Genomic DNA, 27,492 nt, shown 5'->3' on the forward strand with positions numbered 1-27,492 from the left:
ATCGAATCAATAGCAATTTAGAAGAAGCATTTCAATTGAGGAAGTGGATTCTCTTCCTTTATTTATTTTAATTATTTTATTTATTTACTTATGTATTTATTTACTTATTTTTCCTACTATTAAAGATTTACTCTGTTGGCCTAGCTCTCTTTCTCGTGGGTGGGGGTTGATTGGATTTGAATAGTTTTGTAAAATTTGACTTGCTTTTATGGAATGATAAAAAAAAAAGGAGAAAGAAATTTTTCAGTGACTGCACAGAACTACCGTCTATCAAAAAAAAACCTACATGACATTGCCTACCTTTCCTGCAGCTTCACAAGGAGAGGAGAGGCTCATGATAAAATGGAAGCAAGAAAAAAATGGAGACTACAGCTGTACTCATACCTGTAAACCCTTCACACGGCCACCAGCTCCATCGGGGCAGCATGCTATTGGCTGTTAGAAAAAGGAACACACTCACAATACTTTGTAAATGAGAAACTGTGCCAGATAGTCATCACACAGTTGAGTAATTTGACATGACGAGCGATTTCAAGCTGTGTGAACCGACATATTCGGGCGAAAAGATCAGCAACTGCAGTCATTAAGTTTGACATCCCTTCCAACTAACTATAAGTTGTATAATGAGATATCGGCTTAATGCTGCATATGTCACTTTAAAATGGCAGAACATCTCAAAGTAAGAGTATGGTCAAACACGGATCGGCATTATTACGTTAAAGAGGTTGCAGCAGACTAATCATCAGAAACAAAGTGGGTTACTCACTCCAACGAGGAGCCGCCTAGTAGCAAACCACACACTGCCAACAGCACTTACTGGGTTGCTGTTGCACTTTCCACAGCCTGGACCTTGCACCAAGTGTCTTGTATGTCCTGGTCTTTTGAAAAATCACTTAAGATTTATAAATGATGGTGATGTACATAACACAGATGACTGCCTTTCTGTCATGATGGAACAGATGTCCTGGACAAGTTTGTGTAAGTAAATGAAGTAAAGTAAGGCATTGAGTAAATGCTGCTTTCATTTATAAAAGCAGAAGGCATAGTATACACAAGGTCAAGATACATTACTGTTCTGAAGTAGGAGGTTATTTCAAAAAGTAAGTTATATAATGTAAAGTTATAGCCGAGAAATTAATGCAGGTTCTCAAAAGTCCTTCTTTTTGCTTGGAGACTTAAGTTTAATATATACCATCATTGCCGCCAAATCTGAGGACATATTTTTTTTTCTGTCCCCAGACTTAACACAACATTGAAGCAGCACTTTGGTAATACACGTTCATTATTGAATGCTGCACAAATGTGAAACCCTCAGGCCATAATGTAGTGCACTAATTGCCATGATACAGAGTGAAGCTAAAAACACAACTTACTATCTAGAATTTCCCAACTGACACTGAAGAATGCTGTTAAGGAAGTGTAAGGATAAAAATATATTTTTCACTCTCAACAACCTGACGGCTGCAGGTGATTAATAATCGATTCACCACTCTGAACTCAAAATGGGTGAACAGGCGTGGGGCAAGTGATGAAAGGAGTTGACACAGACTCTTTTTTTTTAAATCTTATTACGAGTCAGATACAGTTTTATACCAAGTGCATTACTGTATCTAACAGGTATAATGTATATTTAAAATCTCATTTCATAGCCAAATAGAAACACCAATAATGTATAATAAAAGGAAAAATTGGGAGTGATTCAATGATTACCATTTAGCACGGCGTAGCGGCGAAGGCAAAAGAGTCAACTCACAGTGTGATCCTAAAGAAGCAATTTAGCCCACCTGTGCTCCAACTGTAAAAAATGCATACATAATTTACCCTGATTCTGCATGTAATGGAGGAATATTTTGGACAAAACTCAAATAAATCTGCAAATAAACAAAAATACTGTGAAATGTGACAATAAGTGACAATAAGTAAATAACGATACAAAATATGAGTATAAGTAATTAAACATGTCACAAAATATATTTTTGTTGCTTACTTCTTTATATATTTATTTAATTACTAGTGAAACACACAGACCAAATGCAAATAAAAAATAAGTTAAAGATAAGGAGCTGTTGATATTTCTTATGTTCTGTATTTAGTTCTTTCAGTTCCTCTAAAAGTCATAAAGTAGTTGATTACGTCTGGTGGCTTATCTAGGGCACACAGAACTTTCCTATTTGAACAACAGTGTCTCTTGTCTTCAACATGAAAGAATACAACTTGACATTGCTGATGTTACTTTGCCAATGTTCTTGCATTCTGTTTTCTGGACTTTGTGCTGTATTCCAGCGAGTCATCGTGTTTGTCTGCTGCTCAGTTGCTCTACATTATTTACTTCTTGCTTGTCAATGTAGTTCAGCATCTTGTCTTTTTATTTCTTGTTCTTCGTAACATAATTGCCATCTGTGATTGGCTTGATGCTCAGCAGATGTTGCCACTCTTCTTTTTCTTTCCACTGTCATGGTGCTTATCACTTGGTTTCTCGATCACTCCGCAATAAACACACAACGACAGATCACAGCCACAAGGTCACCACTATCGAACACCTTTTGAATTTCCAGAAGGTATCTGGTCACAAGCTTTTGATTAAGACCAAGATCAAAAGTTCTTTCCCCAGTTGTTTTTGAGTGATCACATGACAGACAGACCTTAGCATTTTATATACAGTATATAGATTTCTTCATGTATTAATTTCAGTGATATCACACACAACATGAAATAAACCCTAAAATGAAAACTGTCACTTTCACTTGTCAAAGTTGAGAGGGCGAGTACTGTTTTTCGATTATTTTTTATCCTTTGCTTAAATTTGTCTAAATATCCCTTCACTATGGATAGGGCCATTAATCAAATACCTTATAGAGAGGTTGGTACCATGCACTGATAGTGCGTTGCCACAAGCAATATATGTCAAACCACCTGGATTGGGATCCAACTGCAGCAAGTGACACCTCAGCACCACACTGGAACACTATGAGGTTTTATATGGTGGCTGGAGTGCCAAACCTGCCACCAACCCTTTAGTTTTCCCTGTAAGTTGGAGCTGCTTGCAGTACTGGATGTAGAATAACATCATATGTGGGACGAAGTAATTGCTACTCAAGGGCCTAGCGAAGTAGAGTCACTTCTGGTGTTTACGGGATTCAAACCGGCAACCTTCCAACTGCTGGCACAGATCCCTAGCCTCAGAGCCACCAATCTGCCTAAATACTGTATACAGAAATGATAATAATAAAAGGTCTAGCGTGTTATGTAAGTTGAGTTTGTATGTTTTGTATTTTTATAGTTTTTGTTACATTTGAATTGTTTTCTATGTATTGTTGTAATTACTGTTGGTTCTGTTTTTTATTCTATAATTATGTACTGTCCCTTAAAATGTGCATCTATTCCGTATATTCTGTGAGTGACAAACCTGCAAAACGTGTGGCCACCCTGACATTACCACTCGTGAGATCTCCCTCTGGCTATTTCAGTAGAGCAAAAGAGGATCTCCGGAGTAGTGCATTGAAGTTGTGATGAGTTTTTTGTATTGGTTTTCTTGTGGGACTTGTTGTTTGGTTATTTCTGCTCTGGTAGTTGGATTCTGTTTAAGATTGTGTTTTGGACTTGTTCGCCTTGGATTGTCTTTTATGCAAGTTCTTTTTCCTTATTTTAGTTCTTTTGAACATTTTGTTAATTTTTCTATTTCTCTAATAAATGGTTTCTTTTATAAAGATTTTTTGTGGGACTTGTCTCTACTAGCCAGAGTTTTACAGTTTACTCTCTCTATGAAGGTAATTTTGTATATTTTGGGACTTTTGTAGTTTTTTGAACTTTCAAAGTCAGCTTTCCTTTTAGGTCTAGGTCATGCTGGAGTCTCGGCTAGCAGTTGGGGGCTGGATTGACTGGGGTGAGTCTCTTCTAGGCTGGCCAGTGAGGGTCCTGACCTCCTTTTCGTGGCACTTTTGAGGACCTCACACTCCTTTCACCATATTCCTGACTGTGATGCATGACACAGGGAACTCAAAGAGATTACGCATGTCCAATGATTACTACTGTTGCGAATGCTGCCCCCAAAACGTAAAAAATAAGGCCTGAAACCACACAACAGGCCTAGAAGTGTCAAAATGTTCACCTGCAACCTGCACTCTTTTGAAAAAGACCAAGATCTATACATATCCGTGGTGGGACCATAAAAACAAAAAGTTTAACCTCCTTGGCATTAACCTTAAGTTAATTCTATGTCATTATGGTTAAGCCCGAGTCAGACTCAGGCTGATATGTAATGATCAGCTTTTACAGTTTTAAATCCAAATAAGTCACAGGACAATATTCTGCTGCCAGCTAGTGAATAAAATAACATTATGATGTAGAAGATCTTAAATATTTCTATGATTTTGCCAATCTAAGTTAAACTATTCTTGAGTTAGCCAAAATACAATGGTGTATAAATGAGAATCTGTAAATGAAGTTTGACAACAAACTGAACCATTAGCTGAATCAAGCAATAACAATGACAATGTAATTAAGCTACATGCACAATCTCTTCCAGATTCCGTGTCAGCCAGCTACCGCACTTCTGGCACTGATACCAAAACAGACTAGTTATGGTGTTTTTCACCCGATCGCTTCAAGATGTGCCCTGCCTTATGGTAAATGATGCAAGTCACATTATTCAAACATTGTGCCAAACGTCAAGAGCTAAAAAGGAGAAGGGCTTCAAACCATATGTTTCAAGCTAAATCTACAATTTTTTTTTTGTTCTTTATTTTACCTTATACAATTTCTTGTATTTGGAATTTGTTAGTTTTCGCATACGCTTTGGGGTCAGAGCGCAGGGTCAGCCATTGTACAGCACCCCTGGAGCAATTCCAGGTTAAGGGTCTTGCTCAAGGGCCCAGCAGAGTAGGATCTCTTTTGGCAGTGATGGGGATTCCAACCGTCAACCTTCTGGATACCAGCACAGATCTTTAGCTCAGAACCACCACTCCGCCCGTTTATGAAGGTAAAATGATCCAGACGTATTAAAAACTTGTGTCTACTATAAACTTACAAGGGACAACAATGTGATTTACATTAAACTTCATTAAGAGAAAAGAATTTCAATAATTAGTCTTTAAACTTTATTCAGGGAGAGGTGAATATGTATGTACAGTAAGCTTAATACTGCAACAGCGCTGGACACGTTATATCAGCCAGGGATAAGTTATGAAAAGAATGTGCTGGCATAACATCATCAATAGCAGAAGCACCTGTAAAAAACTGTTGCATGTGTTTTTCCAACTAGTGCGGTAAAAGGCAAGCAGTCCTTTTAAAGACAGCGAGCCACCTCAAAGAGCCATGTAGAGGGCAGAGAATCCATCCATTGTGGTGCTTGGCGCTGATGCTACAATATATATAGGGTGGTCCAGATCTAATTATGCAATTTTCATTACACTATAACGTATTAAGTTTATTACATAGAGAATTCACAAAAAATTCTTTTTGTTGCTGATAGATGGCAGCACCTGCCCTGCATTCCAAAATGGCGGGGAGACGGCTGTCAGTCGAACAGCGGGTGCGATGTGTTCGCCTTTTCATAATTGCATAATTAGATCTGGACCACCCTGGACATAACATGAGTGTGCTGGACATCTTACCTTGTGGGGAAAAGGGAAAAAAGCAAAGCGGTGAATGCCAAACCGCTGTTTCATTGTAAAGGTCTCAATAGGTCTCCTCAGCTGGAGGATCTCCTCTCCGAGAGACATGTTTTCATCATATGCCAGGTCAACAACTGCTGGATCTGGAGCCGAAGCGTAATCATGGTGCTCAAGGATTTTATCATCATCCTCCTCCTTGCCCGGAGTTGTCATCCTCCATCAGTTGCTTTCTACTCTCCCAAACCCCCAGTCTTGAATGTGGAACAGAAAAGTTGTTTCACTCAAACAACATATGAACCACTCTCTTCTTCAAGTCGCCACCCTGTCTCAGACCCTGGCTTGCAAAAATCCTCTTATTTAAAATACCGGCTACAAACTCTGGTGTGCGGACTAACCGTAATGCTCCCTCCTCTCTCTCTCTGGAAAGTGATGATCCATTTAGATAGGGTTTCCATGTTGAAGGGAAATGTATGAAAACTAAATACCTTGTGTTGTACTTACAGGAAGCTCTACATAAAGGTACACAGCAATGTTCAGTAGAATAAAATAAACTTCTTTTAATCGGACATTTTCACCACTAAATAAAAATCGCAACTGCAGTATGGTCATCGGAAGTGACTGTGCTGGCTGAGGTTTCACTAGAAGTACGTCAGCACTACTGTGTGTGTATAGTCAACTGGTCATCAGACATTGACACAGATAGTGACACTATACTACTGAACCACCGTGATATGCCTGGTGAATTTGGTCACCTAAAAATTCTCAGTGTAAGTAGGTGCAAGACAAAAAGAATGCAATCAAGTAAAAGGACAAAATAGACATTAGCTCCCTAAACACTGTTTACAATGCAGAAAGTACCACTTGAGTTGCCATTTATTTAAATATCTTTTATTTGTTTGTTACGCAGTTCCTTTTATCTTCTCTGATTTTAAGTAATACACATTGTACATGGGTTAGAATACTTCTACTTGACCAAAATAGGATCTAGTGTCCAAACAGAGTGTAGTGTAGGTTATTATAAAAATAGTGCATCCATTTAGTGGTTGTGTTCTATCCCGTTTAATGAACAGGGTTATTTAAGGATGAAGATATATTGTGATTACTTGCGGGTAAATGCAGACAGGGGCCATTTATCTGTTCTCATCCTCTTAGATCTGAGTGCTGCATTTGACACCATTGATCACAACATTCTTAGAAATCGCCTTAGTCAATGGGTGGGCCTCTCTGGCAGGGTCTTAAATTGGTTTGAATCCTACCTGACAGGGAGAAAATTTTTTGTTACTTGTGGTAATTACAACTCGAAGACACATGATATCCAATATGGTGTTCCACAAGGCTCTATCCTGGGTCCGCTGCTCTTCTCAATCTACATGCTTCCGTTAGGTCAGATTATCTCAGGGCACAACGTGAGCTACCACAGCTATGCTGATGACACACAGCTGTACTTATCAATAGCACCTGATGACCCCGACTCTCTCGATTCACTAACACAATGTCTGACTTGTATCTCAGAATGGATGAATAGTAATTTTCTCAAGTTAAATAAAGAGAAAACTGAAATCTTAGTGATCAGCAATAATGGATACAATGAGGCTATTAGAAATAAACTGGATACATTAGGATTAAAAGTCAAGACGGAGGTAAAAAGCTTAGGGATGATTGTTGACTGTAATCTGAATTTTAAATCACATATTAATCAGATCATTAGGACAGCATTTTTTCACTTAAGAAACATAAGTAAAGTTAGACCTCTTATATCACTGAAAGATGCTGAGAAATGAGTTCACGCGTTTGTTTTCAGTCGACTAGATTACTGTAACGCACTCCTCTCAGGACTACCCAAAAAAGATATAAATCACTTGCAACAAGTGCAGAATGCAGCTGCTGGAATCCTAACTAGGAAAAGAAAATCCGAACACATCTCTCCAGTTTTGATGTCACTACACTGGTTACCTGTGTCATTCAGAATTGACTTTAAAATTCTGCTTATGGTTTATAAAGCCTTAAATAATCTCGCTCCATCTTATATATCGGAATGTCTGACACCTTATATTCCAAATCGTAACCTCAGATCCTCAAATGAGTGTCTCCTTAGAATTCCAAGAACAAAACTTAAAAGAAGTGGTGAGGCGGGCGGCCTTCTGCTGTTATGCACCTAAAATCTGGAATAGCCTGCCAATAGGAATTCATCAGGCTGATACAGTAGAGCAGTTTAAAACACTGCTGAAAACACATTACTTTAACATGGCCTTTTCATAACTTCATTTTAACTTAATCCTGATACTCTGTATGTTCATTTTCCTCATAATAACTATTCATGATGGCTCTAAAATCGGTACTGACCCCCTACTCTCTTTTCTGTTTCTTTTTCCGGTTTCTTTGTGGTGCGCGCCACCACCACCTACTCAAAGCATCATGATGCTCCAACAATGATGGACGGATTAAAAGGCAGAAGTCTACGTGACCACCATCATCATCAAGCCCTTCCGTGAGAACCCTAAATCCAAAGAGGACTGTTTCATTTATGTTAGGTAGAATGCCCAGAGGGGACTGGGCGGTATCATGGTCTGGAATCCCTACAGATTTTATTTTTTCTCCAGCCGTCTGGAGTTTTTTGTTTTTCTGTCCCCCCTGGCCATTGAACCTTACTCTTATTCGATGTTAATTAAAATATGAAGGACAAAAGATGCTACTTCAAAAACTAGCTTTTCCAACAGCTGACACCATCCTTTTCACATGAAAAAACGTGTGGGTATGGATCGATAGCCTCCATGTCTTCTGTAAGTTTGCACCTTGTTCTGTTAGATTGTATGTCAACACAAGGCAGCTTTTTATTTGGGGAATGCATCTTGTGTTCACCTAGCAATCAGGTGAATCAGTTGTGACGAATGCCATTCATGATATCTTCTCAGAAGTTATCTGCTTTTGAATTGATGCAGCAGTAATAAGAAATGTATAAAAACTTCAATAAATAATTATAATGCTAAAGTATTGTGACTAATTCAGACTTTCTCTTAAACAGCCTGCTCTCCTCATATGAAAAATTGCTGTGGTCCCATAGTCTGCCTGTTGTCTGACCCAGTTAATTCCACATATTTTGGATGTGGGAAGAAAAATAAGTTCCAAAAGAATTAAGTAGAGAATACGTAAACTCCTCACAGACACCATCTAGTCTGGGGAATCAAATCCATGCCGTTATGTTTCAGCAACAGTTTACTGCCTGGCTTAATTAAATTTCCCTTATTATTGTAGTTTGTTTTGTTTTTGAATTGTTTTTTTTTTCCCCATGTGTTTGGGGTATTATATAGTTCTTGTTAATACTGCTAAGTTTATTTATTATTTCGTATTTTACGTCTATGTTCCTTGCGTTCTGTGGGTGGAACCCAAAGAGATGGTCTCCTTGTGGCACTGAGGGTCACAGAGTGCAGATCACTATTGTAAGTATTGTTTGGCTTTTTTCTGGTTTACTGGAGTTTTGCATCTTTATTTTGTTGAAGCAGACTGGCGCAGACACCCTCAGCCGCAATGAAGACACTCGGAGTCTCAGGACAGGCAGCAGAATCAAGATTTATTGTATGGCACACATACCGACTCACCACAGATGGCAATAAGCCATAAGCATCTCCTACAATTATTTCAGTTCTTATCATTCAAGCCATTATTCATCCTCATCCTAATATTTCACTGCTCTAATCTTGCCTCTAATTAACTCTACCAATATTTCTTAACTGAGGGGGTGTCAAAACCCCACTCTGTCCATCATTTCTGTCTGTACTCCCCACTAGCTCTTTGCTTGCTACCATTATTTACAGCCAAATAGTTCACATTCCCTCTAAGTGAGAGGCCCATCCTTTCCAGCTCTCCTGCACATCTAACCTTTGGCTTAATGAACTATTGGTGGATTCTAGCTCATACAGAATAATAAAGATATATCGGCATAAGTCTTTTTAATCTTAAGTCTTACATCTTAATGCTTGGTAAAATATAATATTTACTTTTCTAATGTGCTTATAATCCTTTTCTAATATATAGAGATTACCAGTTTCAAGAATACAATTTTCTATAGTTTTTGGTTCCTTTTTACTGGATTGTGGATTTGGACTTGTTTGGCATGGGTTTAGGCATACTTTTTTTGCCTTATTAATTTGCCATTTTTCCTGTTAGCCACTTTCTGTGCCCTCTTTTGTTATTAGAAATATAAATTTTCAATAATGAACATACTTTGCTTTTCAAGCCATTTGTTTGTTGTCATCTTTTCCCTTATTTGCCACTCTTTGTGTATTATGAACCACTAAAGTCTGTGCCTCGTTTTCGGCCTGTGCAGGCCCAAAAAGCTGACTTTTAATTTCCGAGTCCAGGGGTAAGACCAGATTTTGGGGCAGGCCAATAGCCTAGGGGCCTCATGTATAAAACCTTGCTTAGATTACATACTAAAATTTTGCTTATGATAGAAAGGAAAAAATGGCAAAAGCACACAAAAAAAAAACAGATTTATTAAATCACATGTATGCCAGGACCTACACAAAGTTCATTTATAAATCGCAAATCAATTTAGGAATATATGCTTGTTCACACGCTTTTAGGGGCTGGGCCTCCCGTCTACCCCCCAAAACGGATTCACTATGTTACTATAATAAGTCTCAAATAAAGGGTATTTTTCCTAATTTTTTAAGGCCACAATTAGTGCAAATATGTTAATCAATTATTTAGGTGTATAGTGGCACTGCCATAGTGTCTCATAGTAAGGAGTCTGGGGGTCCCCTGCACTTGGGTACCCATGGGTTTCCTCACGCTGTCCAAAGACTGCAAGTCAAATGAAGTTGTGATGCTAAATCATCCTTAGATATATATGAGTGTGTGTGTGTGTGTGTGTGTGTGTTTTCACCCTGTGATCGGCTGGCGCTGTGATGATCCTGTCTGTGCCCATTACTTGCTAAAACAGGCTCAGGCTGCACCTGGCCCTGGATAAGCTGGTTTAAAGGATGGATGGATGGCTCAATGAACATTATAATCTATCCTGCCCAAAACAACTCTCACTTGCAAGTTGCCAGTCCTTAAAACAGAGATACACTGTACAATTTGAACTACAGGTTAGTTCGCCATTTCAGATTTAGCTTGAGGGAGGCTGCTTCAACTTGAATATGTTGTGTTCAGTATTTTCCTCATTTATATGCCCGAAAGACTATCCTGTCGACAAAGAGATCCTCGATAGTCAGCACGAGCGATTAAACGGTAATGCACGTGGCAGCGGCTTATGCCTACCTGTACAAACAGCAGTAAATCTGAGCAAATCTAATTAAGAAAAAGGTTAGAATGAAAACCTGCAGCCACAGTTGCTCTCCACCACTGGAGTTGGAGACCCCAGCCCTAAAGCAAATGAAATTCTGGCTATCTGTGTGAAAATTACAAAAAAGTTTTTTTTTTACATGATTGTGATTATGATTATGAATTATGATTAATTCAGGATTATAAGAGTTGTCCATGTTGCATACCTTTGTAAGACTAAGCCACTCAGCCTCCAAGAAAAAATTCTGAATTCATACAATATGCAGTCAAAAAATAAGGTTCACAAGTTCAAATTCTAATTTAGCTCTATTTTGGAAGAAGTTAGCGATTACTCTGGACCATATAAAAACCCCACTTTTTTCATTTATGTATTTATTTTTTTTTACACGTCTGATAGCCGCTGCTGTCTGCAAACCGATCCCCAGTGATGAGCACAGGTTGCACAGCAGTCTGAGCAAATCTTTGTCACGTCTCATGCACACCGCGTAACAAAATATCTAATAAACAAAAATGTCTTTTTGATGTAGTAAATAAAAACACTCCTAACTTTCAAAATGCCAACCTCTGCACATGTCCATAATGATTTTTATTCATGTCAATTCTGAAAAGTTACATGTGCTGTGTTCTGCATTCTTCCTAAAAGTAAAATCACTTTTCCCACTCTACCCTTCTGGCAAACAATACAGGATCATTTTTAGTTACACCAGTAGATTTTTGGACCATTTTTACCTACAGGTTGTGAGATTGTTGAACAGTCAATCATACAAAAAAATACTGTAACAAATTACTTGCTAATACTATTATATAATATAGACTACATAAAGATATATATTGCGTGCTAACTATCCACACATCTATTTACTAAACCTGCCTACCCCGAGTAGAATTGTGAGGACGCTGGAGCCTATGCCAGCAAGCATCGGGCACAAGGCAGTAACAGTCCCATGGCACACACATACTTCAGAGCTCGTCGTTAATCCACGTGTATTTTGGATTGCAGGTGGACACAAGGAGAACATGCAAACTCCATGCAGGAGGAACCTGGGCCATGAACCCCAGTGTCCTTGTGGTGAGGCAGCAGCACTTAGTGCTGTGCCATCAGCTACTGAATACTATTTATTGATTTATGGATTACACTTTTGTCATGAGACATGCAAACTGACATTTTCTCTGTGGACATGCAAATACAAATTATACTGTAGAATGTGCACAAGTCAATAAACATTGCTAGATTCTGTAATACATAGGGAGTGTATCTCTATGCTTTTACTTTGCAGATTGATGCATTTTCAAAACGTGATTTGGGGGCACATCGGTACCAAATCCTGACTACGGTAAATGTCTGATAATACTAATGATAAAGAGCACTTACCCCTTTCCCCAGTCTCTTTTTAATCTCGTATTTTTGAGATATGTGATCTTCTACCTCGGAAACGCTCATCTTGTTGTCACAATTCGAGGTGCTTTGTTTTCGTGAAAAGCTTTTTAAACGAAGTACTCGCAGGTGTGCTGACCAGCTTCTTAGCCACAAATGATCTTCCTTGTCATTGTCAATCCGTTAGACCGCCTCAAATGAACAGCATATCTCCTCCCACAAAAAAGTAGGTAGCAACCACAGTAAAAGTTTGAAAAGTCAGAATTCAATTGCACGATGGAGTAATGATCAGCAGTCGGTGTCCCGTCGTTTGCATGGATAAACACCAAACGACTTTTTTGTATATTAAGGAGTTAAAAGTAGGCTAGGAATATCCAAGTGGGTTTTGGATTGCGCTGTGCTGTGCTCATGTTCAGTTGCAAATCTAAGAAGAAAAGCCCCAGAGAGTAACTGTCCTTTTCCTGGTTTGTGGTCTTTGCCCTTTCGATTTAATGTGGTACCACCGATCTGCTCACACCGTCTCCATTTTTCTCTTTATCGCCCGTTTTCCTCGCTGCTGTTATTATTTCTTATTTTGTGTATAACACGAATTGCTTGAACAAATGCACTGCTTTTCCTACCGCTGTTTCGTCCGTTTTGTCCTCAAGTACGCATCCACAGCAGCAGCTCGTCTCTTTTCCTTGTTGCTCTAGTAGTCAAGGAGACGCGCGAACCTGGCGACTAGTGAGCTGGGGGCGGCGATTGATCTTAAAAAGGGCACGCAACTGCCGACTTGTGCGCCTGCGCAGCACGTGTCTTTTTCCTCCGCCCTTTTAAAAATCAACGCAAGATGCGGAATGCCAGTGGGGCCGCAGCGGCGGTGAGTGCGTTTCTTCAACTGAGTTATGGTGGTCAGTGAAAAGGCAGAATGCGATTGATATTCACATGATATTCCCAGGAGTTAATCAAAATCACTCCTTTTAATTATTAAATTGTAAATTTAATAGTTTTAAAAAACAAACGAAGTGCTCGTTTTACTATCGAGGCAATGCAGATAATTATTGCTTAATCTAAGCGAGCTCAGCCTCTGCAACGCTAGACTTCTTATGCCTAAACTTGCAAGTGTCATACAATTCCTCGGTTGTACAATTAAAAAATGTATATGGTGTACACCGATAATTCTGGAAGAAAACCAGTGTAATTGAATTTATCGGGTTTAACACTACCGTTAACATGCAAATGAGCCACTGCACGCATTCTCTACTCTATTCATCTTTTTATTTCTTCAGTGTTGAACCCACGAGACAGTTTGAGAGCAGTGACCCCCACAGGTAACTACAACTGTAACCCCTCTTTAGTTCATTCAGTTAGGTTCGTTAGATTCCGTTTCAATGAAAAAGCCATACCTGAAACTGTCAAATAGAAAGAACAGGCATTGCAAGGAGGATGATTGGAAAATTCAAGTATTTATGGCCAAGACTCCATCATGGAGTCGTCTTTTTTGTGTTTCAGATTTTTAAAGAAGGAGCCAACTGAAGACCTGTGAGGTATTTGTTTCTTAAACTCTCGACTCTGGTGTTCTTAACCTTTTTTACGGGTGTGCATGTGGGCTGTGCCCTTCTTTTTCTATTTTGGTTAGCTCCAGTATGCCTTCTTCTCTCATACAGGGCCGACACGAGCTTTTCCGCTGCCATAAGTTAAGATGTTAATGTTGCGCCGTCCCAAGACGTCTTTAAGGCAATTGCTTTACATCTATTTCCCCCTTTGGGTTTTGAGTGTGATATAACATATGTATCAGATGAAAGAAAGGTTGGTTTCAGTGTCATATTGCACAGATGTTAGATTGAGACAAACGTAGCATAAACTTGACCACCCTAGGCTAGGTGACCCCCTTGTTCGCCTGTGTGGTGGAGCCATGTTAGCTCTCAAGACAGTAATAGACACCTTTATATGAAATCTTCAGTTTCTTGGCAATTTGTTAAATGGAAAAACCCTCATGTTGCGAATAAACAATAGACTGATGTGTTTCTTGAAAAAGCGGGTTCATTTTGTCCATTTTTGAACCCAGAACTGAACCTTAGAAATGCCATAACTTTTTAATCCAAAGAAAGACAATTTCTTGCTTTACTGAAACGAATAACAGATTTAACCGTCTTCTTCATCTTCTTTCGGCTGCTCCCGTTAGGGGTTGCCACAGCGGATCATCTTGCTCTGTTACCCCCATCACCTGCATGTCCTCTCTCATCACATCCATAAACCTTCTCTTAGGCCTTCCTCTTTTCCTTTTCCCTGGCAGTTCTATCTTTAGCATCCTTCTCCCAAAATACCCAGCATCTCTCCTCTGCACATGTCCAAACCAACGCAATCTCACATCTTTGACTTTGTCTCCCAACCGTCCAACTTGAGCTGACCCTCTAATGTCCTCATTTCTAATCCTGTCCATCCTCGTCACACTCAGTGCAAATCTTAACATCTTTACCTCTGCCACCTCCAGCTCTGTCTCCTGCTTTCTGGTCAGTTCCACCATCTCCAGCCCATATAATATAGCTGGTCTCACTACCGTCCTGTAGACCTTCCCTTTCACTTTTGCTGATATGACACTCTTCTCCACCTATTCCACCCTGCCTGCTCTCTCTTTTAATAATAAATAACAGATTTAACAGTATACAACATAATTTACTTAGGCTTTCAAAAAGCCTTTTATACGGTCCCACACTAAAGATTAGTTCTAAAACTAGAAGCTGTAGGCATCAGAAGTATCTCAAGTTGGTTAACTGGCAGGAGACAAAGAGTACAAATAAGAGGAGAATGGGGTCATTAGTGAAGTCCTTCAGGGGGTCTGTCCTGGGACCGTTACATTTTGTGATTTACTGTAATGACACAGATTTCAGTAAACTTGTGAAATATGCAGATGATACTAAAATTGGTGCAATGTCAGACACTAAGGAGGCAGCAAAGACAATTCAGAAAGACCTGGACAAGCTTCAGAACTGGGCAAACAATTGGAAAATTCACTGCAATTCAGAAAAGTGGAAATTGGTACATGTGAGCAAAATAAGCATCAATTATGAATTCAAGATGGGAGACACCGTCCTGCAGGAAGCAACCTGTAGCAAGGATCTAGGGGTTTATTGTGACACAACATATTCAATGTAATGTGCTAAAGATATTAAAAAGGCAAATAAAATGTTATGTTTTATCTTAAAAACATTGAATATCAATCGAGTGACATTATGCTGAGGCTATATAATGCACTGGTGAGACCACACCTGGTTACTGTTTGCAGGTCTCGTCACCACAGTACAAGAAAGACAAAGAGGCACCTGAAGCTGTGCAGAGGAGAGCAACCAGGAGCACCCCAAGATTTCAAGGATGTGTTGTACTGTGACAGACTCAGAGAATTAAACCTATTTAGCCTCAAGCAGAAGAGACTGAGTGGGGATCTAATCCGGGTCTTCAAAATCCTCAAAGGCATTGTTAAAGTGAATCCAGCAAAATGTTTTCAACTTGATTGTCAATCTCATAATTGAAGACATAAGTGGAAATGAAGAAGAAGTGCATTTAGAACTGAAGCCAGAAAGCACTTCTTTACTGAAGTTGAAGCAAAAACCTTTAAGAGGTATCTGGGTGAGATACGGGGATAGCTTAGCTATTAGCTAAAGAAACGAGCGGGATGGAGTGAATGGTCTCTTCTAGTTTATCAAAATTCCTGTCTTCTTAATGTTCAGCAGTGCTAATGCAATTCCAGATTTTCTGTAATAACCAATTTGCATTTAAACATGACTAATTAAGGATGAGCTAAGTGAGCTGACCAATTAGGACTCTGAAGGAATGGCTGCTGAAAATGGGGCTTTGCAGTCATATGGGAATAATCTCTATATATATAAAAGCCACATACACTCATCACGAAATCTCCCGAACCAAGAGGACTTGGGACTTGAAATTTGGAATGTAGGTTACCCTTGGCCTATATGTGCTCGCTAAGAAATGGTTTTAAAAATTTCGTGGTCCAAGTGCTTTCTGTCTGTATGCTTGTCCGCTTTTCACGAGAGAATTACTTAATGGATTTAGATCTGGTTTTCTATAATTTGCTTGAACCTTCTGGTTGATTTTGCAGCTTCTCTCATCGCGATAAGTACCAGAGTTCGCTTGCAGTACCGATGTATTTATGTGGGCCGAGAGCATGTCTTCCTCATTCACTCGCCAGCCTCTGTTCGATTCGGTCTACCTCTCGCCATGTGCTGGAGCGTACCTTCCCTCCGCTTAGCTAGCGATACCTGTTTGTGCAGCAGACATTATCATCTACAGATTCTTTGACATTTCTGAGAGTAGCTGCTGATTGCCAGAGACATCATGGCCATGTGCTTTTCTCCCCATGCGGGTGAAGTTCTTCCGTTAGAGCTGAACACGATCAGATACAGTTTCCTTAAATTACAACAACAGCAACATTTATTTCTATAGCACATTTTCATACAAGTGATGTAGCTCAAAGTACTTTACATGATGAAGAAAGTGAAATAAGACCAAATAAATAAGAAAACAGAATTAGGGAACACTAATTATCATAGAATAAAAGTAAAGTCCGATGGCCAGGGAGGACAGAAAAAACAAAACAAAAAAAAAAAAAAACTCCAGATGGCTGGAAAAAAAAATAAAATCTGCAGGGGTTCTTAGGCCAAGAGACCACCCAGCCCCTCTAGGCATTCTACCTAACATCAATGACCTCAGTCGGTCCTCATGATATTCAGGGTTCACATGGAAGAACTTGATGATGATGGTCATGTGAACTTCTGGCCTTTAATCCATCAATGTAGGAACATCACGATACTTTGATCGGGTGGTGGTGGTTCAGGTCACCACCACAGGAAACTGGAAAAAGAACAGAAGAGAAAGTAGGTGTTAGTACGGATTATGGAGCCACCATGAATGATATTGATATTTAAATGCATACACAGAGAATCAGGATTACACTAAAATGAAGCTCTGAGAAAGCCATGTTAAAATAATGAGTTTTTAGCAGTTTTTTTTAAAAGTGCTCCACTGTATTAGCCTGATGAATTTCTATCGGTCAGCTATTCCAGATTTTAGGTGCATAACAGCAGAAGGCCGCCCGCCTCACCACTTCTTTTAAGTTAAGCTCTTAAAATTCTAAGCAGACACTCATTTGAAGATCTAAGGTTATGATTTGGAATATAAGATGTAAGACATTCTGAAATATAAGATGGAGTGAGATTATTTAAGGCTTTGTAAACCATAATCAGTATTTTAAAGTCAATTCTAAATGACACAGGTAACCAGTGTAGTGACATCAGAACTGGGGTGATGTGCTCGGATTTTCTTTTCCTAGTTAAGTTTCTAGAAGCTCCATTCTGGACTCGTTGCAATCGATTGATGCATTTCTTGGTTAGTCCTGAGAGGAGTGCGTTACAGTAATCTAGTCGACTGAAAACAAACGCGTGAACTAACTTTCTCAGCATCTTGTAGTGATATAAGAGGTCTAACTTTACTTATGTTTCTTAAGTGAAAAAATGCTGTCCTAGTGATCTGATTAATATGCGATTTAAAATTCAGGTCAGAGTCAATAATTACCCCTAAATTCTTTACCTCTGTCTTGACTTTTAATCCTAATGCATCAAAGAAAAAACAGAAAATCTAGTTATTGGCTGCAGTATAAAAAATAAAGGGCAGTAGGATGTAATGTTGTCATCATGACTTGCAAATTATGCCAAAAGTAAAGAATCCAGGTGTCACTATAGATTCAGAATTACATTTTAATTCACATATTAACCATATTATATAGGGCTGTGTTTTTTTTCTTCTTTTAACAAACATAGCACATGTTAGAGCATTTATATCTTACTAAAAATGAACGCATACTTCTGTCTTTAACCAACTAAATTATTGAAATGCATTCCTATCAGGAATGGCAAAAAAGAGATACAAGAGCTGCAGGTTGTGCAAAATGCAGCAGAAAAAATATTAAGCAGAAGAGGAAATCTGAACACATACTGCTTGTTTTAGCATCGTAAGATTGGCTTCTTGTGTCTCTTAGGACTGATTTTAAAATATTTTTAATTGTCTTATGAATAAATGAGAGAAAATCAAAAGAAGGTTAAGGGGACCGGGGACATCCTGTTTTAATGTCCAGGCAAAATTTCAAGCAAGTTAAGCCAAAGAGATCTGCTCTACCAGTGAACGGCAACTTCTCCTTCTATGTGTTTACGGCAGACCGCATCCCCCTTGAGTGCCAACTTCCTGGCAGAGGCGGGTTAAGCACCAAAGGAAATGGATGACAAACATATTAAAATATAATAACAGCAGCAATAATAATAATAATACAGTAAAACCTTGGATTGCGAGTAACTTGGTCTGCGAGTGTCTTGCAAGACGAGCAAAAAATTTTTAATAAATTTAAACTTGATAAACGAGTAGCAACAACAACATTTATTTATATAGCACATTTTCATACAAACAGTAGCTCAAAGTGCTTTACATAATAAAGAATAGAAAAATAAAAGACACAGTAAGAAAATAAAATAAGTCAACATTAATTAACATCGAATAAGAGTAAGGTTCAATGGCCAGGGGGGACAGAAAAAACAAAAAAAAACTCCAGACGGCTGCAGAAAAATAAAATCTGCAGGGATTCCAGACCATGAGACCGCCCAGTCCCCTTTGTAGTACGTATGCTGAGCGTCACGTGATCACAACCGATCCAATGGTGGTTCTCTCTCTCTCTCTGAGGGATTGTGGGTAATCGTCACCCATGCTTGGTCTCAGTCGGTATGCCTCACTCATACAGTCAACAACCGTATGAGCGTATACTGTTTACTATAGCATTGTGACCACGTGTGTGTGCGTGTAAAGCAGTTTTTTATTTTGTGTGCGATTGATGGATCTGTTTAACGACAATGCAGTGTCACATTTCCACGAAATCCTCAAAAGGAGGCAAAAGTAACTGTCATTGGATAGGTCTCCTTGTTAAAGTGAGCCAACGGACGGCAGCAATTCTGTTAGTTAGAGTTACAGTCGTCCTACACAATAACCCTCGTCCTCCTCCTCTCGTCTCCCTCACACCAGACTTTATATTTTGTATTATTAATTTTATATGAATATTTTTGGGCTGTGGAACAAATCATCTGAGTTTCCATTATTTCTTATGGGGAAATTCGCTTTGATATACTAGTTCTTTGGATTACAAGCACGTTTCCAGAACGAATTATGCTCACAAACCGAGGCACCACTGTAATCCTTAAATTATAAGGCAACAGGACTGCAACGTTAGGCTTTGGAAGGCAATGCTAAGAGCTGATTTAAATTAAGGCAGCAATTCTGTTAGTTAGAGTTACAGTCGTCCTACACAATAACCCTCGTCCTCCTCCTCTCGTCTCCCTCACACCAGCTACAATTCTTTTCAAAGGTAAAGTGCAGGTTAATCTGTTTTATGTATTTTTACTTTATATTTTGTATTATTAATTTTATATGAATATTTTTGGGCTGTGGAACAAATCATCTGAGTTTCCATTATTTCTTATGGGGAAATTCGCTTTGATATACTAGTTCTTTGGATTACAAGCACGTTTCCAGAACGAATTATGCTCACAAACCGAGGCACCACTGTAATCCTTAAATTATAAGGCAACAGGACTGCAACGTTAGGCTTTGGAAGGCAATGCTAAGAGCTGATTTAAATTAAAGTATAAGCATCGCTTAAATGTGGCACGCTATAGAAGTTTTCCATAGTTGGTCTCTCACTGGAAAACTCTAATGTTGTGCATTGATTGGATGATGATATTACATTTTTTGCATACATAGACTAGGACACAGTAAACAAGAATAATGGGTAAATGTTGTGAACTATGGCCGGCCGTTCATCCCGGCCAATACCCCCACGCCGCAAGATGGAGCCCTTTCAGCAGCATGGAGGTGCCCCGAATGCCAGCAGGGTATCATGGATATTGGAGTTTTCCCTCACAGCCCTGCTGGATACCATGGGAGCCCCAAGGGGACACTGCAGGGAGGCTCAGAGACTTTTATGTGCCCTATACCCCGGAAGTACGTCCCAGTCACACGGACAGAGGAAATTATGTATTTCCGGGATGAAAAAGAAGAGTTTTTGATCTGACCCGGAAGTGCTAGGAAGTCACATGGACTGAGGGTTCAGAAGCACTTCCGGATCAAGGACTATAAAGGACTCTGGGAAATCCCAGACGGATGAGCTGAGCTGGGTGGCAGGGTGGCAACGCGTCTAGGAGAGTGGAGGATTATTGATTATTGTGTTTATTTATATAAGTATTTGTGGAGAGGAGGGTGCTTTGTGCACTTTATTATTATAATAAATTCATAATTTGGACTTTTATCTGGTGTTTAACGTTTGAGCCGTGGGTTCAAGGGGATGATAGCGCCCCTATCTGTCACAATGTTTAAACATAACCATTAAACGTAATTTCACTCCCTGTTCTGATATTTAATTTTATTCATTTTACTTCAGGGAGGCCCAGCGGTGCAGTGCAGGTGCATTGGTAGCTTCATACTCCCCTGGTGTGTTGTTGGAGTTTTTGCCCATTCAACTAACATTGTCGGCTTTGTCATTAGTAAACATCAGAAGTGTTGAACAGGTGAAGGACGGAGGGGCTCTCATTGATCAGGGGCCAATGCCTCAGAAGTCCCCCACAAAAGGGCACAGTATAGCATAGTAGTTACACTTCTTTCACACAGCTCAAGTTACACTTTTGGCTACAATAATTGGTCCAGCACAGTTGGCAGATGTTTCCCTAACCACCAGGAACACTTAAAAGACCATGTCACCATTATAATCAACTGAAAACTGGTCCAGCCTCTCCTTTCCTATTGACTTCAATGCATTTTGCGGAGTTTGTTGCAATTCCTGAACTAACTTGAGGCAAAATTAATTTGTCGGGGTTCACTCATCAAAACTCCAAATCTAAGTGAATCATTTTTACTCCTTAGAGAAGAATTGAAGATTGTAAAGTCTTTAATCTGACTTTAAGAAGAATACCGCCTGCAACAGGTATGGTATAAACCTGGCATCTCCCACATAGGCAGTGTGTAGAAGAATTCACTTGGTAATCTGCTACCGGGTTGGTAAAGTTGCATCACCACCCACCCAGCCATCTTGTAAAGAGGAAGATTGGTAATAGCCTATCAGGCTCTGAGTGTGTGTTTAACAGAACATAACTTAAACCTGGCACACGTTTATTAGCATTTTAAGATAATTACATTCATCAGAAATATGAATTATTAATTGGTGCCCCAACTGCAGCACAAGTGGGGAAGGACAAAATCATTTTTTTAAGAGCAAGCGATTGTTGCATTTCATTCTACATTGGCCTGCAAAAGTTTACTAGAAAAATCATTGCTCTATGTAGGGAAAATCATGTGCTGCAGAAGGAAAGGGAATGAAGAGGTGAGAAGTTTGAATCTTAGGGGACATAACCAGTGATGGGCTCAGTGTGAACCCATTGTAATTTATTCAAGTCCTTGGCGTTCATTACTCTGTTCTGTGTGTCCTGTATTGTTTCAGTGCGGCACAAGCTAATAGCGATTTGGCAGACTGCAGGCATTACGTAATAAAATTGTTAATGGTAGAAGGCCATCTGAGATTTCAAGCCATCCTACTCATTATTCTAAAAGCTCACTCAGTGTAGCAGAAATCATTCTTTAAAACTCTCTTGTAATTTCTGTCTCTTCAGCTCCTTCAGTTTTGACTTTCAAATATATGGTCAGCCAGGTGAAAACAAAAACAACAGTTGCCTTTGATGATTCCATCCATTCATCATTTTTTCTATTTCTCTGTATTTTCTGTTACAGAGTCACAGAGAAGTAAAGTCCATCCCAGCAGGATCAAGAAACTACTCCTGAACAGGACTCCATTGCTCCACAGGGCACGGTAATGCACACCATCACTCTTTGTCAGCTCATAAATTCATGATAATGTCTAGAAATGGTCCATATGAACCACAAAAATCAATTCTCTTAACTACGTCAAGCTTTTTGGTAACTGAAGTAATAGGATGATTGAAAAAAAATATAGAAAATTCAAGTTCTCCACAAGGTTAGTTTCATTATCATATTTATAATGAGAAGTCAAGCAAAATAACACCTCTTATTGGCTAACTAAATATGGAAGCTTTCGACGCAACTCAGGCCCCTTCTTCAGGCGGGATGTCATAGAGAAACTGGAGTTTCCTGTGTTTATATACACACTAGGGCAAGAAACAACACTGGAAAACCTTTAAGTGAGACATCTTAGATGTAAAAACTCTTCAGGCTAAGATTCATTTAGCAAAAAAGGAGAACAATGTATGGTCAAGATCTCTGGATAAGATAAACTGTCCAACAAAGTCTTTTGAAGTTTCTGATGATTTTTTTCCATACAATGTGAGTCTGTAGTCAGGTTGTCTGTGTCAGTCCGAGAGATGCAAACAATCCTCATATCTGGCCATAAAACTCTTGTCTCTATTCAAACCATGTTGTAACGTGTTACATTAGAGTTTCACTTCCAATTCTTTTCTCTCTTGCTGTGTTCTGAAGTTGCCCATAAGCCCTGTGACTTTAAAGTCCCTCTCAAAGTGTCCATGGCAGTTGAAGTGAGCTGCTACGGGAACATCTGTGTTACCATGCTTGATGTGAAATAATAATAATAATAATAATACATTTTATTTATATAGCGCCTTTCCCATGCTCAAGGCACTTACACAATATAAGAAAGAATGGCAGGGTATACAGTATATAGCATTATACAAACCAAATAAATAAATAAAGAAGATTACAACAGTGAATTCAGAGAAAAAAAAAGCCTAACAGACAACATAATTGATGGTCTGCACACACACACAGGTTACATGAGATAGATAGATAGATAGATAGATAGATAGATAGATAGATAGATAGATAGATAGATAGATAGATAAAGAACTATATAATACATAGAAAGGCACTTTATAATAGATAGATAGATAGATAGATAGATAGATAGATAGATAGATAGATAGATAGATAGGAAATGTCCTATATAATACATAGAAAGGCACTTTATGATAGATAGATAGATAGATAGATAGATAGATAGATAGATAGATAGATAGATAGATAGATAGATACTTTATTAATCCCAAGGGGAAATTCACTTACTCCAGCAGCAGCATACTGATAAAGAACACTATTAAATTAAAGAGTGATAAAACTGCAGGTAAAACAGACAATAACTTTGTATAATGTTAACGTTTAACCCCCGGGTGGAATTGAAGAGTCGCATAGTATGAGGGAGGAATGATCTCCTCAGTCTGTCAGTGGAGCAGGACGGTGACAACATCTTGACAGAGAGGTAAACTGAGAGAAGGTTAATGAAGTCAAGTCGAGCTAAAAGCCTTCCTGAACAGATGAGTTTTGAGTTGATTTTTAAAAGAATTCATGGAGTCAGCTGATCTGATTAATTTCAGGATGTCATTCCAGAGTCTGGGCACTATACAGCTGAAGGCCCTGTTGTCACCCATGGAGTGTAGATGAGTGTGGGGCTCAACAAGATTACCAGAATCAGAGGACCTTAGTGGGCAGGAAGGCACATAGTGATGGAGAAGGTCACTGATGTAGTTTGACGTGAGGTTATTTAAGATTTTGTAGGATTTTATATTCGATTCTGTAAGACACAGGGAGCCAGTGAAGACGGAGCAGGATGGGTGTGATGTGCTCACTGCTGCAGGTTCGACTAAGGACTCTTGCAAGCTTGAATAAGCTGGAGCTGTGATATAAGATTAGAAGGGGCACCTGCCAGCAGCGAGTTACAATAATCGATGCGGGATGTGATAAAAGCATGGACAAGTTTCTCAGCATTAGAAAAGGAGAGGAAGGAGCGAACACGGGATATGTGACGGAGGTGACAGTAAGAAAGTTTCTTAATGTGATTTATGTGGACAGAATAAGAGAGGGAGGAATCAAAAATGACACCGAGATTCATTGCAGTAGAGGCAGGTCTGATGAGATCACCGCCAAGATGGACTGGGAAGGAGCTCATTTTATTAAGTTGCATTTTAGTCCCAATTTGCAGGAGTTCAGTTTTGTTGCAATTTAATTTTAAAGAGTTCTGCTCCATCCAGTGTAAGTTCATTCTTTGGTGGAGTGTTTGTCCAGTTTCTCCCACATAGAGTGCAGTGTCGGGACATTGCATACAGAGAGTGAGGCAGACCACATTAGTTGATCTGCAGGAAAACGATCCCTTTATGCGATGTTCTAGTCGGCAGTCTGGTATAACTACAAGTCAAATCAAGTTGGTGAGGATGCACTGGTACAGAGTGTTGCCGCACTCACTACACGACGAAACAACTTGGGATCCCGGTTTGCAACCCCCCCAGGCAGACACACAGTCCAGTCCCACCCTCCAGAAATGACCCTCTATCTGCCGCAGCCAGGTGTTACAGGGGTGACCCCTTGGCGGCGCCGTATCTGACACTCCCTCAAAATGCACGTAATGTGCTTCATTCGGGACTCCATGAGCAATCGCTCATTCGATACAAAGTCAAACCAGTGGTACCCAAGGATTTTCCGGAGAGACACAGTAATAAAGGAGTCCAGTCTTCATCTTAGGTCACTGGATAGCGTCCATGTCTCGCAACCATATAGCAAGACAGGAAGCACCAGGACACTAAAGACTTGGACCTTCATCCTTTTGCAGATATCAGGAGCGCCACACACCCCTTTCCAGTGACCTCATGACCCCCCATGCTCTCCCAATCCATCTACTGACTTCACAGGAAGAGTCACCAGAGACATGAATGTCACTGCCAAGGTAAGTAAACCTCTCGAGGAGGTCGACACTCTCTGTGCAGACAGACACACTGCTGATGGCCGTGCCCAAGAGGTCATTAAGGGCCTGGATGTTGGTTTTTATCAGGACACTCACAAGCCCAGACACTCGGACTCCTCTCTCAGTCTCTCGAGCGCCCTGATCAGAGCCTCCATTGACTCCACGAAGATCACAGCATCGTCAGTAAAGTCGAGATCTGTGAATCTTTCTTCACCAACAGATGCCCCACAGCCGCTGGACCCCACGACTTTGCCCAACACCCAGTCCATACAAGCATTGAACAGAGTAGGAGCAGAACACACCGCTGACAAACCCCAGAATCAACTGGGAAAAACACAGAGGTCCTGTCTCCACTCTACACAGCACTCACAGTACCAGTGTACAGGCCGGCCATGATGTCCAGCAACCTCGAGGGGATCCGGCGAACCCTCAGGATGTCCCACAGGGCGGCTCGATTAGCTGAGTCAAACACTTTGTGAAAATCGACAAAGGCTGCAAAGAAACTCTGCCGATATCCGCGTTTGTGCTCAATGAGAACTACATTGAGAGCTACACAATCTGTATTATAAATGTGAGCACACGTTTTACATCTTTTCTGTAGGCAGGGAGATGTGCCATTTTCTGCTGGTTCATTTAGGGAGCTTTGGACAATTAGTGGCTTCAGGTTTGGTGGTCGTCTGTATCCCAGGAGGGGAGGTTCTGGAAATCCATTTTTCAGCATTTCATCACTGTTTAGCATTTTTCAAAGTGCTTCAAGGTGTGGGTTGTAGGTGACAACAAGGGGGAATGCGGTTCTTGTTGTCTTTGTTTTTATATTCCAGCAGGTTGTCTCTGGGTATGGCAGTAGCTCTTCTTATTTCAGTGTCTATTGTTTTGGGGTTATAACCTTGTCTGATGAAATCTTGTCTAAGCTCCTGCAGTTGTTTATCCCGGTCTGTCGTGTCTGAGCAAATGCGGTTGTATCATATTGCTTGGCTGAAAATCATGGAGCGCCTTATATGCTTGGGGTGGAAGCTGTCACTTCTCAGGTAGGTCCGTCTGTCTGTCTGTTGGTTTGTGAAAGACAGAAGTTACAAGGGTGTTGTCTTTCAGTTGAACGGTGGTGTCAAGGAAGCTGACTTCTGTTTTTGAGTAATTCAGCTTCAGCTTTATGTTGGGGTGGATAGAATTAAATTCATTATGAAAATGGAGGAGGTCCTTCTCACTGGCAGTCCAGATTATGAAGATGAGATACAACATTGGTTTTAAGATGCACATTGACATGAAATCTTCCTCCAAATTTGCCATAAATAGGTTTGCATAGTGAGGTGCAAACCGACAGCCCATTGCAGTCCCCATTTGTTGCAAATAGAAGTCTTGTGCAAATGAGATTAAATTGTGTGTCAGAGTGAATCTTATCATTGGTATAACTGATTCTGTGGGTACGTCGTGTCGTCTGAGGTACGTTTCACATGCCAATATGCCATCATCATGGGGGATGTTTGTGTAAAGTGCCTCAACATCCATTGTGACCAGTAAGGTTCCCTCAGGTAAGGGGCCTATAGCAGACAGTTTTTTTTTTATTTTTATTTTATTGATTTTATTGAAATCACACAACATTCCATACAAATAAATCAATTTTTACAAAAATAAGATTGAAAGCAATTCAACTGCCACCCATGAGAAAGAGAGCTAAGCCAGCAGAGTAAAACTTAAAGCTAGTAAAATAAGTAAATCCATCCATCCATTATCCAACCTGCTATATCCTAACTACAGGGTCATGGGGGTCTGCTGGAGCCAATCGCAGCTAACACAGGGCGCAGGGCAGGAAACAAACTCTGGGCAGGGCGCCAGCCCACCGCAGAAATAAGTAAATAGATGAATTAATAGATAGATAGATAGATAGATGGATGTGAAAGACACTATATAATAGATAGATAGATAGATATGAAAGGCACTATATGACTGATAGATAGATAGATAGATAGATAGATAGATGTGAAAGACACTATATAATAGATAGATAGATGTGAAAGGCACTATATGACTGATAGATAGATAGATAGATAGATAGATAGATAGATAGATAGATAGATAGATAGATAGATAGATGTGAAAGGCACTATATAATAGATAGATAGATAGATAGATATGAAAGGCACTATATGACTGATAGATAGATAGATAGATAGATAGATAGATAGATAGATAGATAGATAGATGTGAAAGGCACTATATGACTGATAGATAGATAGATAGATAGACAGATAGATAGATAGATAGATAGATAGATAGATAGATAGATAGATGTGAAAGGCACTATATAATAGATAGATAGATAGATATGAAAAGCACTATATGACAGATAGATAGATAGATAGATAGAGTGAAAGGCACTATATAATAGATAGATAGATAGATACTTTATTAATAAGTAG

The 27,492-nt window shown here is 39.6% G+C and overlaps 1 protein-coding gene and 1 long non-coding RNA gene across 3 annotated transcripts in view; one reads left to right on the plus strand and one right to left on the minus strand.

Annotated features, from left to right (window-relative positions):
- mapk15 (mitogen-activated protein kinase 15) overlaps nucleotides 1-12,983 on the minus strand; it is a 65,383-nt gene extending 52,400 nt beyond the window's left edge. For both annotated transcript variants that reach the window (XM_039737177.1, XM_039737176.1), the window contains exon 1: nucleotides 12,271-12,983. In XM_039737177.1, the coding sequence (XP_039593111.1) occupies nucleotides 12,271-12,339 (69 nt within the window). In that variant the 5' untranslated portion in view covers nucleotides 12,340-12,983. The remainder of the gene's footprint in view (nucleotides 1-12,270) is intronic.
- Nucleotides 12,984-13,054: 71 nt separating this feature from the next.
- Nucleotides 13,055-27,492, plus strand: part of LOC120515449 — a 28,334-nt gene continuing 13,896 nt past the window's right edge. Inside the window, exons 1-2 of the long non-coding RNA XR_005630660.1 lie at nucleotides 13,055-13,132; nucleotides 22,084-22,162. This is a non-coding gene — a long non-coding RNA (uncharacterized LOC120515449). The remainder of the gene's footprint in view (nucleotides 13,133-22,083; nucleotides 22,163-27,492) is intronic.

This window comes from Polypterus senegalus, chromosome 15 (genome assembly GCF_016835505.1).
Source record: "Polypterus senegalus isolate Bchr_013 chromosome 15, ASM1683550v1, whole genome shotgun sequence".
NCBI lineage: Eukaryota > Metazoa > Chordata > Cladistia > Polypteriformes > Polypteridae > Polypterus > Polypterus senegalus.